Below are 19236 nucleotides of genomic sequence, written 5' to 3'. Positions count from 1 at the left end.
ACACTGAGTTGGTGATTACCTCGGATTGGGCTTTGATGTGCTCATTCCTTGGCCTGAAGGCTATCCAGCTCTCAGGGGGGGCTTTCATTTCTTACAATCTCAGGGTTAAGGAGCAGCAGTCTCTAGGGACTTGAGTTTGTGTTTATTTTCTTGGACTCTGGGCAGAGAGATGATTTAGTCTCACCATGTATATTGGAAATAACATGGTTTATTGTTCTTTGAACATTTGGATGTGCTCTATTTCCATGATGCCCTGGATTTTTATATATATATTTTAACAGTATTTATTTCTTATTCAGTGAGATTTACTTACTCTTTTTTAATAAAATGCAACCTGTCAGTAAAATGTTCTGTCATCTAAAATCACATTGCTTCTTTTTTAAAATCCCCTTCCGTCCTTTTCTCTGTGCCGTGTGTCAGATCCAGCAAGCGGCAGAGAGGCCTGAGCGGAACTTTGTGGACACGCGACAGCTGAAGGTGTGCGCTACCTGTTTTGACCTGTCCGTCAGCCTGCTTCGTGTGCTTGAAATGACTGTCACCCTGGTGCCTGAAATCTTTCTGGATTGGACCCGTCCCTCTGCGGAGCTCCTCCTCCGCCGATTGGCGCAGGTGAGCCGAAGCCAAGAGCTTGGCCCAGGAATTGTTTTAAGAATTGCTAAACATTTAATGAACGTCTCTCATGGAGCCATTATAAACAGCTGGTACACATTATACAAGTAATTTTTCTCCACTATTGATAGGCTTGCTGTGCTGCTTAGGTGGCTTCCCTTATGGTTTACTTCTACTAGACATGATTTCTAGGCTGTTAGCTACATGATTGGGTATTGCATTTACTTACGTGTTTGGTTTTCCTGTAGAAATATGTACTACCTGCCAGTGTGGTGTTGACTCCCTGTGGTTTGTATGTGTGTGTTTGTGTGTTAGTTTGAGTGTGTACTTTGAGTTCATGTATGTCATGTGGATTAAGGTTCTTTATTCACTTGACATCTCTGTCGTGGTATGGCTGAACTGCGTAACTTGTCGTTTTAAAAGAACATACTGTTTGGTTGTACACTGCTTTAGACAATTGGGGATTTTGATTGGACGAACAGCATTAATGAGTTTTGATTTGAATTGGCATTGGCTTTCAGTGAAGCTAATGTCTTTTATCCTGTATATAAGTGTTTCCTGTAAGATCCTACGAAATTACTAAAAGATGAACATAATAGATTATTATGCGTGACCCAAGTCCATTCCTGCAGAATTCTCTATCTTAAGTATATGAAAAATAGTGGATAGGTTAAAGAGAATGCTTTTAAGAAAAACTGCACTCAACAAAATGGTGGTCACTGTTTTTATAAAACAAAAAAGTGAAATACAGGAGAGAGAAACAGAAATCGCAATTGAATTGACAACATATAAACTGTCAAGTATTTGTTGTTTGATTCACGTGCAGGCCTATGGAAGGAATGATTGCAAAATCTATTTCAGTTGGCGGCTCTCGAAATATTTATCGTGCTTGTCTTGGGCAATGATTCTGCATTAATTAGCAGTGCTTGAGAACTTTTTAATGTTGTATAATGAATTATCCTATATTTCTCTATGCCTTGTATAGAGATTAAATAGCAGCAGATATCATGGCAGGTTTGGAATGTGTTTGTGTGTATGTAAGTCACTTCAAGGGTTTTTGAAGGTTTTAATCAATATGTTTCTAATATGTTCAGTGTATGTTTTTGCCAAAGTGTAATTGCAGTTTTGCTAGAACAGCCTTCAAGTGCATGTGCAAGTGTAGAATTGAATGCTTCTCCACTGTGAGGGAACAGTGGGTTCATTTCAATGATTAGGTTACATGTGCAGTATTCCCATTAGGGCGCTATTTTTTTGCAGCATGTAATCAGGAGTTAATTGAAACATACCTTCGGGAGCAGCAGGTGCTCATTTGTCCTTGAGGTGCGTGTTTGTGTGTGCGTGCGTGCGTGCGTGTGTGTGCGTTTGTGCGCCTGTATGTGTGTATATTTGTGTGTGTGTGTGTTTGCCATATTATTTCTGTTTTGTTTGACTCCGTTTATATATGTTTGGCTATATGAGAAGTGTAAACTTGCTTTCCATCTCTTGCATGTGTGTTTAGACATGCGTGAATGTGTTATTTTCAACTTTGCTGTCATTGTGTTGCTTTTGTGCTTGGTTGAATGAGTGTTCTTGCAGTATGTGTGTTTGTGTGCGCTTTTGTTTGTGTTCATGTGTAGTTGTTGGCTTGTATTAGCTAAGGGAGATCATTTAGTTTGTGCCTGAGTGCCTCCCTGAAGGATGCTGTGTGTGTGTGTGTGTGTGTGTGTGCGCGCGCGCACCTGTGTGCTTGCGTGTGTGTATACGTGCGTGTATCTGTGCCAGATTTGTGCTCCCCAAAGCTTGGAACACCATGTGCTGTATTAATAAAGTGCTGATTGAAGACCTGACCAAGTCACCACACTTCATCATCAGGACCTGAATGTCGCCTCAATCACTTTCCCCATGCCCTCCCAGCTTGCACCAGCCCTCATAACTTATAATCCTCTCCTTGCTTGCAACTAATCTCCCGTGAATGAAAGAATTCTCAGACACATGTTGCCATATGAAAGAGTCAGCATGGGAGATGCCAACAAGGCAAACAGTCTAGTCTGGCTATTCGGATAGTAAACCTGATAGGTGTGTTCTGTGGTATTTCTGTGGTATTTTGGAACACCTATGGTTTTACAAAGAGGAAAAAAAAAATGAGGAGATAACTGTCAAAGGAAACTCGGCTCCAGACAAAGAACTTTTACCTATTAACCCTTAACTTGAGTTTTTTTTGTGAAGGGTGTAATTGTACTTGAACCCTTACAGAGAATTTTTATATGTTAACACGGTTTTTGAAGATTAGTTTGAAGATTATGGGCCAATGTGAAGCTTTTTCCAGAAAGCTGTTCTGCAGTATTTGTACACACACGGACATGCGCACTCACACACACATGCACTCACACACACACGCACACAAACACACACACGCACACACACACACGCACACAGACGCACACACACAGACGTATATGCACGTTGCTTCCCAAGTATAAAAGTTAGGAGACACAGAGACTACTTATATTTATATGTGTAAAATGCATCCCTCTCAATAATACTCTTTACTTGACAGCTTCTCAACCAGGTGTTGAATCGTGTGACAGCAGAGAGAAATCTTTTCGACCGAGTGGTCAACCTCCGTCTCCCAGGTAGTGTATTGACCTGCATACTCTGTGATTCTGTATAGAGTAGCATGCTGCTGAAATCTTTGAGGTTCAGATCATCTTAATTTTATTGGTGCTGAAATGTCTCGTGTTAAATGTAGACCATTTCTGCTGGTCAACAAAACTGCATGGTGAAAACAAGATTTTAAATCTTTTGGAGACAAGCATGGAGTTATTTGTAAAATGAATGAAAAATGAATGAAAAAAACATTTGTTGTTATTGAAGGCTATTAGTTGTAATAACAATGATATTATTATTATTATTTTTTTTTTTTAAGAAAAAGACATTTGCTAAGACATAATACTAATTCCTTGTTCATTAAGAAAAATATATGCATTAATATAGTACTCACAAGACTTATGAAATGCATTAATATAGTACTCAAATGTCTGAGGTTACACTGACAAGAGCAGTTACATAAGAATCATAAGAATATAGTGGTTTACTTTACCAGATTATGCCAATGTTGTTACATGAATACAGATTCTTTGGTAACTCTTTAACTGAGAATCCTCTTCAATGGTGCTTTCCTATCAGACCTCATTGCCCTTCCTATCTAACCTGCTTTTGCTGTCATATGTTCTTACTAACTCTGTCTGATAATCTGAAGGATCACCAGAAGGTTGTTTGAAACTTGGGCCAAAGACCAAAGACTGATAGGGATACTTAGTGTTAAAACATGGTTCAATTTTGCAGCAGGAAATTGAAGTTGGCTTCAGTTCTGGGATGTAATTTATCAGACGTGACAATACAGAATGATTAGTTTCATAATGCATGATGTGGGGTCACCCTCAGAGTCATCACCGTGCCCTGGGACAGGATGACTGAGTATGTGTCTGCTGGCACTATAGGACGCAGTCAGCCAGGCTACCACTGACTTTCCCCGTCATAAAGTGTGCACAGACATGTCATTAGATGAGCCACTAATTATTGTTAGGGAACAAAACAGTTTTTCACTGTAGCTACAAGACTGTTTAGAAGGAGTTCACCTGGAAAAGGCTATTTGGACCCCCCCCCCCCCCCCTCTAAAAATAACAGTTATCATAGGTTTTTTGTGACAGGAAATGTCATGGTAAAATGCTTGAATTGAGTGAATTCAGAAAAATAGCCAAACTGCCATGCACAATCAAAACAATAAAATCATTTTTAAAGTTACTGCATGACAACAAGCTTTTGTTCAGAAAAAGAAAGAGTAGAAAAGAAGCGCTTGTGAAATGATCAGTTGTTCTAGAGTTTTTTTTCCCGTTTTTTTTTTTTTTTAAATGTATTTTTATTCTAGACCGATTTGGTTTATCTCTGATTTGATGCTTGATGCTTCCCTTAGAAACAGCATAAAATATTTAAACTACTTTTTTCCTTTTTTGTAGTTTTATTTGAAAATCAAATCAATCATAGACAAAGCATTGACGAGTAATTAAAAAAAACAAAGCACACTGATTTCTGCCTGAGCTATGATGTCTTCATTGCCAGCTGAAGTGGGTAGTTATGTAAATCATCACATGAATGGAGAGATATAATGTGTCTCCAAAACAAAGACAAACAGTCCTTGCCAACCTGTTGAGCCGAATTAAAAATTGAAATGATGCCTGTCCTCTCTGTATGAATAGTTTTTTTTTTTTTTATTTTAAATCATTTTTCTGTGCGCAGGCTTGGAGAGTGTGGACCATTACCCCATTTTGGTGGCGGTTACAGGAATCCTTGTGCGCATCTTAGTGGATGGTGACAGACAAGGGTAAGTGCTGTTCACCTCTGTTATTCACAGCGTTTTATTTTTTTCTAATAAACATGGCCAGTATGTTTCAGGAGTGGACAAAGCAATATAAGAAGACTATAGCGGTTTTAAAACTGACCTTGACAATATGTCAGACACCTGCTCTATTTATTAGATCCGTTGAGAGTTGGCTGATGAGAGCCAATCTGTGGGCTTGTTATTTCCCAAGGCCTTAGAGACAGGAAAGGTCAGCTTTCAGCTTAATTAGTGCTTATCTTCAGTGTGTTCCAAGGAAATAGAGGTGCCAGGGGCCAGCTCGAGGAAAGGTTATAGGGTTTTACTTTGTGAGCATGTGTTTACGTGTATATAACCATTGGCCTCATATCTGTTGTGGCTTATGTGACCATATCTATATGACTGTAATTTATTTGTGTGACTCTGGCCTGCTCTTTTGGAGTGATCAGCAGTAATTGTGTGCCCTCTTGCCCAAAGTAAGAATCTATTACGTGTGATCTCCCTGGTGTGAGTTTCATGTTTGGGCAGAAGCCTAGAGATGGAGCCATCCTGCAGGCGTGCTCATTATTTTTTATCACAGGAGGGAAATTAAAGTTCCCTGCACTCTGGGCTTACGATGCTAAGAGCAATGAGACTTGGTCCTCTGAGGGCTTGAGTGAATGGTAATGTATCCGTTGTTTTGATCTGTTTTATTTCCCATACCTGCATTATCATGTTACACTCATTTTCAATATCCTGCAAAGACTGGTCTGGCAGGCAATTCTGATCAAATCTGGAAGATATGTACATTTCCACAAGTCAAATCAAGTGGAAAGCTGTTTTATTCAATATATACTTACATTTTACAAGTGAAACGTATCCGTCATTTCATTTTTCACTTGCACTCTATTAGGTAACTCTGGTTATATCTCCTGAGATGTGTTGCATCCTCATTGCATTGTTTGACCTGCAGGCCTTTTCTCTGGTTTCTTGGTTTATAGCCTGAATTGTATGATTCGCTCCCAGAGACTCCTGAGTGTCCAGCTAATTGCAGCTCATGTAGCTCCAATCAACAATGTAATTTTCCTGTTTCCCAGTTCAGATAACCTCAAGTGGAGGGTTGTCCGTGTCCTCTTCACAGCTGCTGTTCTGTTCGTATATATTTCTTGGTCTGTGTGAGGGTTTGGATGCTGATTTGTAGTGCCATTCTGTCTCTCATTATTATATGTTTAGGAGCATCTGGGAGCACAAATGCTGAACATAATCAGGGCATCAGTGATTTAGATTTACCCAGTGCTAGTAACTACGCAAACATCTTAAGACTAGCACAGTCTGTTGACTGTTGTTGGTACACTGGAGACAGTGTTGTGATATTTCCAGAATAGATTAAAATAAAAATAAATTGAAAATGATCAGAAATAAACTGTTTGAATGACTCATCAAAGCTAAATTTTAAAAAGCAATTTTCTTCAAGCAACCAACCTAGCAGATATGCACGATTTGTGTAATTTTTTGTTCAGTGTATAGCCTAAATCTATTTCTAAAGTCTGCTATGCCTAAATCTTGATTGATTGCATTGTTTGAATTACCAGCTTTGCAAAGCACTGATAAGAGGTTGACAGACACAGATAGCTACTCTGTCTAGCATCTTGGTTGGTAGCTTCTGTAACCTCCTGGACTGCATTTCCCCTTTCTTCCAAGTATTAAACCAAATATTAAAATGAGCCTTGAAACTTTTAGTCACACAGTGGGTGTTTACTGAGGAAGAATTACAGTGTCTTTGGTCTTACCATTGGCATTACCATCCATTTTCCTGGTTTTCTTTGTTCTTCTACAGAGGTGTTCTTTTTTTTAATCCCTAAAACCTGTAAATAAGACTCAGTGCAAATATGTGTAAAATGATTATGAGTGAAAGACTGAGAGCCTTGGGAATTGACACCGAAACATCACAAATCCTCTTGACAGGCTGAAGCTTGGAAGCAATACAAAAAGTACTATTTATTACTGTTTATGGTTCAAGGCATGACTTTCAGCAATGCAGCTGAGAACACAAGGGGAACAGATGGAAGTAGGAGAAGCGTTTTTTTTTTTTTTGTGTGAAGTGTTGTTGTGCACTGGTGTGGAAGAGATCCTAATTGAAGGGTCAGTAACAGTGGACATTATATTCTGACTATTGGTTCCCATGGTTTTCTTTATATGGGACTTATTGGACACTGCTCTTGCTACAGTGGATAGTTGAATATAAGTTACATAATGCAGTGCCACTTTAATCATCTATATCTGAAATATTTAAAAAAAAAAAAAAGGGTTCTTGCTTAAAGGGGTGTTTGACACTTTTTGAGACATGGACTTGGTATAAGGGCTCACTGTAAACCTTTGCATGTGCCAAAGCCTCAGATAGTTTTTCACTCGAGCACATGGATTTTGATTTTTTTTTTTTTTTTGTATTCTTCACTGAAGGTGTCTGTTTTACGTAATGACCTGAAAGGAACTATATTGATTTATCGTGTCATTAATGATGATAACTATTGGGTGTGAATTTCCATTACATGTGTTTTAAAATGTCAAATAGGAAACCAAAAAAACCAATAGCCTGTTTCTTGTAAGTGCATGGTTTTCTGTTTGTTCTGTAATCTCACTGTTGCTGTTCTCATTTGGTTTCACTAAACATATATTTTGCTTGGTCAGCCCACAAGTGTTCTTATTCACATAATTTCTGAGTTTCAAAGTGAGCAACAAAAAACCTTGACTAATTACCCTTCTATTGAAATAACACATCAGAACAAACATGTTCGTGATTTAGTTCAAATGAAATAATTGTCAGATTGGACCCATATGTCTACATTGGTCACTGGGGCAAAATGGCATTTTATTGTCATTTTTTAAGGGAGACTCTTACAATGTGGTCCTATATTCTTGCCCAAAGTAAACAATGTTTCTGATTTTCTCATCTAATATATCTAGGACAAAGAAACCTCACAAGGCAGGGATCTATTGTTAATTTGCAAGCATTTGGAAGTATGTTTGATTGAGAGGCTTTCAGGCTGTTGGCTCATTCACTTGCTTTCCTCCACCTGAAGCATTCTGTGAAGACAAGGTTGTGTCAGCGAGTACCTGTCACTGTATGAAATATGTAATGTGAAGCTTGGTAAAAATAGATGTGCTGTAGGGCATGTACCCAGTAAACATAGCTTTTGCCCTAAGTATGCCACTTCTGTGTGCACTGTTTATTTCCATACTTTTGTACTGCTGGGGACTAGGGCCAACTCCCTGAGATTCATTGAACTATGCAGTCGGTGTTGTGTATTTCGCTGTCAAATATGCTGAGCATGCGTAAGCAGTTATACATAGGTAATGCTCGTCTGCCTTCCATCCATCTCTGCCTGTCATCTGACACTGCTCACTGTGGTGGTGAACTGTGGTGCTGCAGTTTTCTGTCAAGGTGTACTAAAAATTTCTGCTGCTAAATAATGCAACATGATTTAGCCAAGGGCTTTTGTCAAATTTGTATTCACTCATACCAGAGACTTACTGGAGACAAAAGGTTGTCTCATAATACATATCATCTGGAACTTGACTGGTATTTCATTTTTACTTTTTTATCATTATCAAGTTTTGCCAAATGTAAATCTCAGAATAAGAAAAGCAGCATGTACAACAAATGAATTATTTTGGTAATTTCCTTGTACTCAGAGGCAAACTTTCAGAATGCCTGAGAATGTTAGTATTCTAGTCATTTTTGTACAATTTCTGGACATGTCAAGGCTTTGTGTTTGGGTTAAAGAATTTAAATTGTAAGAACCTTAGATTATAAGTTGCCTTATGAGTTGCCTTGGCATTCTCTTATCTCTTAAGGCTTCCCAGACAATTCACTCAGTATCCTGCAGATGAAACATGGCCTTTCCATTTTAATGTCACCAGCCACAGACACACAAGTCTTTACTTTACACCGCTTTGCTGATAGTGAGATAATCATCCACATTGGCATCACCTCTTTGTAGAGATGATGCATTTCTCGCCAGAGGGCTGGCCATATTTACTGAAGATGACCTTTATTCACTAGATGTTTTTTCTTTTCCTCCATGACCATAATGAACTTCTGCAAGTACTTATTTTATCAGGAACTGTTTATGTTGGAACACATTTGGTTAATTGTTTCAGGCAGACCTCTGGGTGATTTATTAGTATAAAAATGTATGTTTAAAGACATATTTCCTCAAACCTATGATATGTTTAAAGGTCAGAAAATGCATTTTTAGCTGGTGCAATTAAAATATAGTGCTTGACTTGACTCACAGCAGAACACCAGTATAATTCCTGTACATGAGGATGGCATGAATTTAGATGTGAATTTTCCTCCTGAAATTGTTTTAAGCAAGAATGTGTTCTGGATAATTTTTTCACCCTCAAAAAATAAAAAGAAGAAAATTACAGACTGAGACATCTATTTTTAGAGGGAAAGTGGGAAAAAAAAACTGCTGCTGAACTTGGCAGGAAATATCCGCAGCAAAATCTCTAATGAGGAAATTAGTGGCGTGACATTGGACACCTTCTCACTTCCTGACATCGTGCTGTGAGCTATACATATACTAGGTGTGGAACCGTTGTGACGGTTTTCCCACCTCCCTCCCTCCCTGTCTGTCTATTGTTTTATACAGTAAAAACAAAGCTACTGTTGTGTGGATTTTTTTCTAAGAGAGAATTTGACTGTTGCCTAGTTGGAGTGTTCCTCCCCCTCCTCTTTAAAATAAATGAATAATTACTTAGGTAAGTTTTTAGCGTGAGCATTTTTGCATTTTGAAATAATACGTAATGTGTTTTATTTAACAATTTAGTGATTAAGAAGTCGATTTCTTAGGTGCATGATTTATCTATATTCCAGTTTAACTCTGGTACATTAAGGACTTTATGATAGTCTACCTTCAGTCTACTTCATGTTATATTTGTGAGTAGAGTTTTTTTTTTTTAATGCAATCCTCATCGAATTGTCCAAAATATCATTCTCAAGATAAAAGTAGTATATTGTGGACCTTAGTATACTCTGTGATCTACCACACCTTTCTTTTTTTTGATAGTTAGGATAATGGGGGAGAACTGTTAAGGTATAGTTCTAATTAAACAAAGTGCTGTGGATCAGCATAGTTGCTTCCTCTTAAAGACTCTCACTCTTTCATCTTTTCAAAGAGTTGGGATGGACAAAGGGTTTCCATGATGACAACTGGTGATGATCAGAATGCATACTGAAGGAAAATCGGGAGTAGTTCATCATACATGTACAGCTACGTGGCATTAAAAGATGGGTGAAATTCTCTATGCAATCATGAAATAAAAATCACTAGGAAGGGATGAGGTCTGTTTCATAAGAGGTTAAGAGCAGAGAAAACATGGATTGTATATGCTGTATAATCTCTTAGTAAATTTATGAAACATCTATTTGAAATCATTATTGAAAAGTTTAAAAATGCTTAGCTCACTGTTATGCTCAGTCTGAATAAAGCTGTTTTCCATTGCACCTTATGAGAAATGGTTCTGGATAAGTTGAATGCATTTTTCTAGACATCTGTAACTTCGTAAAAGTGGAATATTGCAGATGATGCTCATATAGACTTGTTTTGCTGTTTTTAATTTGCTTTCAACCATATTTAATTTTTCAGTGTTTGATGATTAATAATGTGCTCATAAGCGAGTAATAAGAATGAGAAGTTTTAGATGAAACATTTTCTTCATTTATTTGTACTAGGGGTGTCACGATATGCTGGTATTGACGATAACTGTGATAATTAAAAGATGAAATATTGATATCTTGTTAATAATACACATGATAATATTGTAAATAATCCAGTGGGATCTTTTGTTTATCAGTTCATCTAGTTGCCTTTTCAGTATCTAATAAGTAGTGTAACTGTTCAGTTATGTTTACAGACTCTCTGCCTCACTACACTCGTATTTTGAGTGTAACTCATTTGCCAAAAAAGAGACAAAACACACAGCAAACAAATTTGACTGATAGCATTCTTCTTCTTCTTCTTCTTCTTCTTCTTATTATTATTATTAGAGCTGCACCCTAATAGTCGACCAAACTGTTAGTCCATGAGGAGTTTTAGTCGACCAAGTTTTCATTGGTTGTTAAAAAATTATTAGACTTTGTCAGGTAGGATATCATCCGAAGTGCGGAATCATTTTGAGTAAATGACGACCCCAAGAAGTCGACATGCAAACTCTGCATGCAAAGATTCATCTGTCATTTGTCAACCTCAGACATGACTTATCATCTGAAACAAGTAGCCTAACGTTATCATTCGATTATGTTAAATAATTAATGGCCTAATTGTGTGGCGGCCTGGGAGAACCAGTCGGATGTCATTGCCACTCGGATGCTTCACTCCCTGTACTTAACCATGGTGTATACAGTTTTTAAGAAAACAAACGGGATACTGTCTATTTTTAATCGTTTGTGTACATTAGGTAGTTACGAAAGTGAGCTAGCCAGCTTATCGCCTTGTTGTCAACAGGCGGCTCGCTACATGCGTGTGCTTGTAAAATTGATATTTTAGAGGCTCATTATTACGGTTTTCTATTTCTCTGTAATGTAGCACAGTGTGAACAATGTTACTTATAACATTCTTTCACAGCGGTGGAGCTCAAACAATTTCTGGTGCCCCAAAAATATACATATTTAAATAATTAAATTGATATCATAAATGTGCGACAACTAGTCAACTAATGGCTTGAACTAACGAGTACTAGTTGACTGGGAATATCTTTAGTTGGGGGCAGCCATAATTATTATTTTGTTCAGATTTTCTATAGATATTGAAATAACATCGTTATCATGAATTCTTTTGGCCACGATAATCGTCTAGTGAAGATATGATGTCGTGACTGCCCCAATTTGTACTTTTTTTTTTAATCAATTTAACCTAATTGGATTTACTTGTTCCCACAATCCAAACTAAACATAGTAACATATGAACATTGCAAATACAAATATAAACTTATTCACCTTTCATTTTTCATTGATTTAATTAAGGAAAGTCTAGTGGTGCAATAACAACCAAGAGTAGCAGTTGAACATACATGATTCTAAATAACTACAAAAGTTCTGTGGATACTGTGTCTATCCATCTTATAAATTCCTTTTTTAAAAGCTGTGTAGTATTTTCAGATAGTTTTGTGTAAGGGCATGTAAGGCTGTCTCAGAATTTAATTAAAATGTACCTTCCTGTAGTGTGAAATGGTGATGTAGTGTGAAATAAAGACTGCGTGATAGCAGTCACAATTCATGCAAACCCGGATGTGTTGAAGAGTGTTTTTGCTGTGTTGTTGCTGTATTAACATGGCTATAAATCATGCCTTGCTGAAAATAGGTTGTCCTGGTCGGATATCAAATTAGGTTGTCAGTTAAGCATTGATGGCAGAGCTATATTGATTTGTGAAGGTTGCTTCAAACTGCTTTTCAGCGTTTTCATTCATAACTTTTGAATGAGTGACCTGATAGACACAAAGAAACCTTGTTGCAAGTTGATGTTAACTGAGAAAGAGGCAATTTTCCCTACACAATGAATGTCATTTCAGTTACTTCTTAAATTCATTTTAAACTAAGCCTTTGCACAGTATAAAGGCTTTGATAGGTACATCTTATCATTCTGATAGAGTGAATAAAACATTTAGGATCCTGAAAATGGGTATTTGGGATAATTGGTATTGCATTGTCTGGAGGCTATACGTGCAATTTGAAGCCTTTTGCCATCTAATTTAAATGACATGATTAGTTTTGATTTTATGAATATTATGTAATCCAAATAATAATCTGTGGACAGAAATGTTGGGAGGTAGGTCTTTCTTTAAAGCTTCTAAGACAGTGCTGGCTTTGTCCGACAGTCCTGAGAAATGTATTTTTATTTATATTATGCCTCTAAAGTCTTGGATGTGAACTATTCTGTTCCTGCATCATGGAGTTTGAAAAATGGCATGACTGCTCCTTCCATTTTGTTTTTTAAAGTTTTGATTAGTCTTTAGTCCACAGTAGATGCTTCCCAAAAGCTCTGAGACATTGAGATTTGGAATGACATGTGAATCAAAGGTGCTCAGTCCCATTAGTACACAGGTATAAGATTATGCACAGAATGTGTGGTTTATTATTAATTTGATAGATTTAACTGGTGCAAAAACTATTTCGGGAAATTGGGCATCAAAATTTAGCCAGTACACTGGCCCCAAAGAATATAGCAGTGGTTTAATCATATTGATATGAATGTGATTGTGTCTCCCTGAGATTAGCGTAATTCTAATCAAAGCGATATCAAAAATTGATTGAAGATTTCTGAACACTGGTATCAAGCATAGTTTAGACAACAAGCATTAATTGTAAGCCTTTGGTATGAAGTCAGCTCTGTTTCTAGAGAAGACTGGAGAGTGCAGCTTGTCTCCAATTATCCCTTCACATTGGCCCTCTTCTCCTCACAGACTGGTTGTAATTATCTGCAGAAGCAGAAGAGCTTCTCGGGAGCAGTGCCAACATCTATGGTCTGGGTGCCTCTACCTCCCCTCAGTCACAGTGTAAAGGGAAAAGCCTGCTTGTTGATTGAGGAAACCTGCTGACATGAACAGTGCTTCCTGGGTGGAGATCAATTCATATGCCTTTGATAATTAACTGCTCTTATTAGATTGACATAGTTTACATCTGGTAAAGCTGCATCTGTCCTTCATCTACATTTGTGTTTTTGCTAATTTGGCACATTGTGCATGCTTTTTACAGTGGTGTCAGAAAGCTAGAAAAAGAAGAGAACAATTTTAACTCGCCTGTGGCATGGATTTTGCTCCTCTTATCCTCATTAGGTGTTTGAACATCCCAGCAAGACCAAAGCATATTACTTTCCAAATGGCCTTTATCTCTCTCAGGGATTATAAGAGATGTATGCGAGGCATTTGATTGATCTGTGGCTACTCTTCTGTTTTATCAGTAGAGATACACTCTTATTCTTGTTAAGTCAGTCTGGACTTGTGTGGTGTAGATGTCACTTTGAGTTTTTAATCATATGTTAGGTTTTATACTCTTGACATCTGCTTCAGGATGGCATTCGTTTTTGAGTTCAGAAAGCACTCAGACCCCTCTATTTCCGCACTTTTTTTGTGTCATGGACTTATTTCAGAATGGACAATTTTTTTTCTGTGGCACACAGTGGTCCTATGGCACACAAAATGCCTCATCATGACAAAGTGAAACATTTTCAAAAGTGAAATCATAGCAAAAACACTTTGGTAAATTCATGTGATTGGACATGTGAAAGGCACACACCTGTCTATGTAAGGTCCCTCAGTTCTCAGAGCATGGCAGAGCAAATACCAAACTATGAAGTTCAAAGACCTCATCATAGACCTGATAAAAGATTTTGTCAATACATAAATCTGGCAAAGAGGATTAAAAATATTACCAACGCACTAAAGGTTCCCTGGGGCACACCCATCATCATCATCGTTATCATCGTTATCATTGTCATCGTTGTCATCATCATCATCATCATCATTGACATCACCTTCAGGTGTCCACCGGATAGCTGTCTTTGTGAAGGAATCATTTTCTCCTCTAATGACATGACTAATCCACCTCCCTTTGCATGATGCAGTGCGTTTTCATGAAGATTGTACCAGTGCTCTGCTGATTGCACTGTTCAAGCAGGTCTTCTTTGGAGATATTTTGAGATCAGGAGATGCAGAGAATACTGCATAGGCTTTGGGTGTTGAAGGTACACAGCTGGTTCAAGTCCCTCTCTGTCATTTGGAAGCAGTCTGATCCGTAAAGGAATGTCGACAAGTCTGATAAAGCTTCGGTTTGGTATGGATACTGAAATGGAACGATTTCCACATGCTGTTGAGCATCTTGAAGGCATTTCTGGCTTTACTTAGTTAGCTCTGTATGTGGCTGCCTGTGCCTCCATCCTGTGTGACAGCGCAGTCTAGGTAGATGAACTGTTCAGTTGTGTTGTCATTTCCTACATTTGCGTTTAGGTATCCCATCACTGTCATATTGTCATGACAGGATACTGCTTCTATTTTTGTCTGCAGCTGATTGTAGAGGGTGTCTTTGGTGATGTTGTAACTGTTCTTATTTGGAGCATAGCACTGAATTAGGGTCAGGTTGATTTGTCTTCCTTTCATCCTAGTTGTCACCAGTCTGCTATTGACTGATTTTCACTTCAGTGAGCACTTAACCACTCTAATCTTTATGACTCCTGTGTGAAATTTGTTGTCATCTCTGGCAGAGTACAATGCAGTCTCTCCAGTTGTGTTTATTAGTTTTCAAGATCCTGTCCATCTACTGCTACTGACCCCTAATATGTGCAGGCCATATCTTCACATTTTATATGTCAGTTTGCCAGTCTCAAACATTATGTGCACGTTCCAAAAACCAGCGCTGGTATTAGTCTTGGTGCTCGGGACCTCTGTCTTCCTGTCAGTGGTTTCCTTGCAAACCACACCACAGGCAATCATATGAGCATCTTACAGTGACTCAAGAAAGCTGTCACACAGTAATAATTGCTACCTCTGTTGTTTCTGTAACATGACATTTTTTTACTTTATTTATTTTTTTATGGGACAGACTTGTTAGCCTTGTGCCCATCCCCTTGCAACCTGGAGGACTGATGGTCCATGCTTAGTCTGATTTTCGCTGTTTGACCTATTTAGCATAGTTGGCCCTACCAGGAGTATAGCCCCTCTCAGTTTAGCCCCCTGGATCAGTGAGGTATAAGAGCCTTACAGCCACAACAAGGTGATGATTCACTGTGAGGTGAACTAGCTCAGTGGCCACAGTTATTGTCAAAAGGCAGTTTAAAAGTGTCAAGACATTCCTAGGGCTGGTTGTCTGGCCAAATTTGGAATTTGGGCAAGAAGGGCCTTGGTCATGGAGGCGACCCAAAACCTAATGGCCACTCTAACAGAGTTTCAGAGTTCCTCTGTAAAAATGGGAGAACTTTTCAGAAGGACAACCATTTCTGCTATACTCTATTCCTGAGTAGAAACATGACTGGCCGCCTGGAGTTTGCCAAACAGCATTTAAAGTACCCTCAGGAAACAGATTCTCTGGTCTGATGATTCTCTTTGACCTGGATGCCAAGTGTCTTGTCTGGTGAAAACCAGATTCTGCTCATTTCCTGCCTAATGCCATCTCTAAAGCGGAGCATGGTGTCGGCAGCATCATGCTGTGAGGGTGCTCCTCAGTGACAGGGATTTGATGAGACATCGGAATAGAGGGAAAGATGAAATGAGCCAAATACAGAGAGGTCCTTGAAGTAACTTTGCTCCAGAGTGCACATGGCCTTGAGCTAGGGTGAAGATTCACCTCAACCACCCAAACCATATAGCCAGGAAAATGCTGGAGTGGCCTTTTGACATTACTAAGAATGTCCTGGAGTGGGCCAGCCAAAGCCCAAATTTGAGCTCCATAGAAGATTTATGGAGAGACCTGAGGATTGCAGTTCACTGATGTTTCCTGTGCAGTCTGTCAGAACTTTAGAGTATCTGCAAGGAAGACTTGGACAAAATGCCCAAATCCAGGTGTTAAGTGAAGATAGAAGCATGCTCAAGAGGACTTGCAGCTGTAGTCACTTCCAAACCCAGTCCCATAAAGTACTTCATACTCATGCCAATGAGAGATCTGTGGTTTTTTTTTATAAATTTGCTGAAAACATGTTTCACTTTGTCATTGTGGTGAATTGTGTGTCATTGGCTGGAAAAAATCAATTGATTCTGAAATATCTACTGCACAAAAAAGTGTGGAAAAAGTGAAAGGGTCTGAATACTTTCTGAAGGTCCTGTATTCTGCAGTTAGAGAGGGAAATTCAGGAGCAACTACAGCACCCTGCCCAGTGTTCTCAGTTTTGTCAGTCATATTTTAGGTGTATTTATAACATATTTCTTTGCCTGCCTCTACTGGACCTTTGTCTCAAGTCATGATTTGTTAGTAGCACCATCACCTGCCATTAGCAAAAGTGCCAAAGATGTCAGTCTCTGCAGCTTGCCCTTCAAGATAAAATAACAAAACAAAACAAAAAAAACTGTACACTTTGTTGCTCTCCTGTTTTTTTTTCCCCCAAGCCTTATCTAGCTTACCACATACAGCTAAAGAGTGAATGGATCTGCTATGGAAACTTTATTTTGTTGCCCAAAAACATTTCAGAAAATTGCAAGAATTGCAATAAGTACAGTAGCTTTCCACTCAAACAATAGCCTTAATCAACAAAACACTGATTACCTCCTCTCAAGGACTTCAGATATTTAGTGTTGAAGCAGAAAACTAATTCTGAATTTTAATGGAGTTTTCTTAGGAAAATAGTGTGACTGGTTTTCTGTGAACTTCCATCCCCCATGTACATGTGGTCACATCAACTCATGCAAACCTTACCCCTCCTGTAGTAGAGAAAATCAATTTAGATAATTTGCCTCCATTACCATTGGCTAAAAGGCATCAGATGTAGCTTGCAGTGCTGGACTAATTAGATTGTGACACAGTGTAATTGGTTTAGCAGGTCTAGTGGAGGAGAGGGGGTTGGGTTGGGACTTCATCCTTAGTGTATGTTGCATATTCAGACCAGTCTCAGCTAAAGCACTGGGATCAAGACTTTCTGTAGAAGCTTCCAGAAAGTTCGACAAGTTGCATTTAAAATCAGTTGTCATTTTAGGCTTATATTAGATGTCACAATTTGAAGTCTTTTTCTACATTGGTAAAACTGTCAAATGGAGAGGCTTAATAACAAAATTAATACTGCATATCACCTGTGCTCTCAGACAGGATCAGCGTCTCCATATCAACTCCACATCATTGTTACACTAATAAGCTAATTCAAGTGATCTCACAGCTTTTGTAAGTTTTAGCCTATGTGTACGGTAATTCCTACTATTTTGTGCCTCTGGAGCCTCTTATGAAACAAATAAGTCAGGAAACAAGATACTACTCTTGTGTGTGTTTTTTTTAAGCAAAGAAAAGCAGTCGTCTTTCTAATGTCTAATGCACACTCGATATATCTTTGAATCTCAGAACAATTCAATCAATGAGCACCACTGACCCGGTGGCTTTTTCAGTGCTTAGCTGATTCATTAGAGTAGCTTTTAATGATAATGACTTCCAGTCTAATCCTAAAGCATTGATTGCATTTGAAATAAGCCTGGATATTGCTTTCAATTTTAGGAGGCTTATATCATCTCTAGTGAGTGCTTTCCTTTGCCAACTCTTAGGAAAGGGTAATTTAAAGGACATCTTATCGGAAGTGCTGAAATTGTGTTGATAACAAGCCATTGCTGTATCAAATCTTATTTAATTATGTACTGTTATAAAGAGTTATTTGCACAATGAATTGTAATTTGTTTTAGCTGTCCATCATTGCACAGATTCTATTAATGAGACCACAGGTAAACCTGGGTGTTGTACTGTAAAGTGTCCCTTGGATGTGGGTGATTTTGGTGAAGTTACTGAATGTTAACCGAAGTTTTTGTAACCTCTGATCATGTAATAATACACCTTTTTTCAGAGTTGTATGAACTGGGCAGATAACTGGAACAATTGTCAACACAAGGCACTCATACAGGCCTTGACGTACAGTGTAAATTCAGAATTTTGTAATATGGGAGTGCATATATTGATTTTCAGACCTCTCAGTCACAAAATGTAAACTATTGTTTTGTCAAGCGAATGGTGCTGATCCTGATATAGACCTTTGTTATGATGATCAGGATGATGATCTGTTTTAGAGTATGCCTAAATGCTTACTCGCTTCCTCTGATTTAAAGTAAGTGCTGTTATTATTGATCCTCATTGTTGAAAAAATAATAATAGTGATAAATAAAATTGACTTGATCCTGGTCAAAAACAAATCTTTATCACTGTCAGACAGAGAATTAAGCAGTTCAGGACTTTGGCACACCTCTAACCTCTATCTGTTCAGATTATGCTTCTATTCATGACTGCGGCATCTTTCTGTCCTGATTTATTGTAAGAGCTAACAGTTTCTCTTCCTCCCTGTCTCTCTCTCTCACCCTCTTACTCTCTCTACAAATCTTCAAACGCTGGATTTACCAGACGAGACAAGGAATAATTATATTAGTCAGGAAGGCTGGAGGCATGTAGACGGAACACTGTGTCAAATGCATTACTTTATTACCAGTACCTTATTTCAGCAAAATGCCACCATGCTCTCTGGGATCTAGAAGAACAACCTACTGTACTTTTTTGTACTATGTATATAAATGCTATTGCTACTGCTAGAATCAACTGGAGGGATTCCAACTTTTCAGTCAGC

General features: G+C 38.3%; 1 protein-coding gene across 1 annotated transcript in view; it reads left to right on the top strand.

Moving 5' to 3' along the window:
* The window catches only part of rnf123 (ring finger protein 123), an 89928-nt gene that overhangs the window by 32511 nt on the left and 38181 nt on the right, over positions 1-19236 (top strand). Inside the window, exons 33-35 of the mRNA XM_030776738.1 lie at positions 421-609; positions 3146-3221; positions 4885-4969. Coding sequence (XP_030632598.1) covers positions 421-609; positions 3146-3221; positions 4885-4969 — 350 coding nt within the window. The remainder of the gene's footprint in view (positions 1-420; positions 610-3145; positions 3222-4884; positions 4970-19236) is intronic.

The sequence above is a fragment of the Chanos chanos genome, chromosome 6 (genome assembly GCF_902362185.1).
Source record: "Chanos chanos chromosome 6, fChaCha1.1, whole genome shotgun sequence".
In the NCBI taxonomy this organism is placed as follows: Eukaryota; Metazoa; Chordata; class Actinopteri; order Gonorynchiformes; family Chanidae; genus Chanos; species Chanos chanos.
Note: the sequence above shows the minus strand (reverse complement) of the source record. Positions and strands in the feature narration are given on the sequence as shown.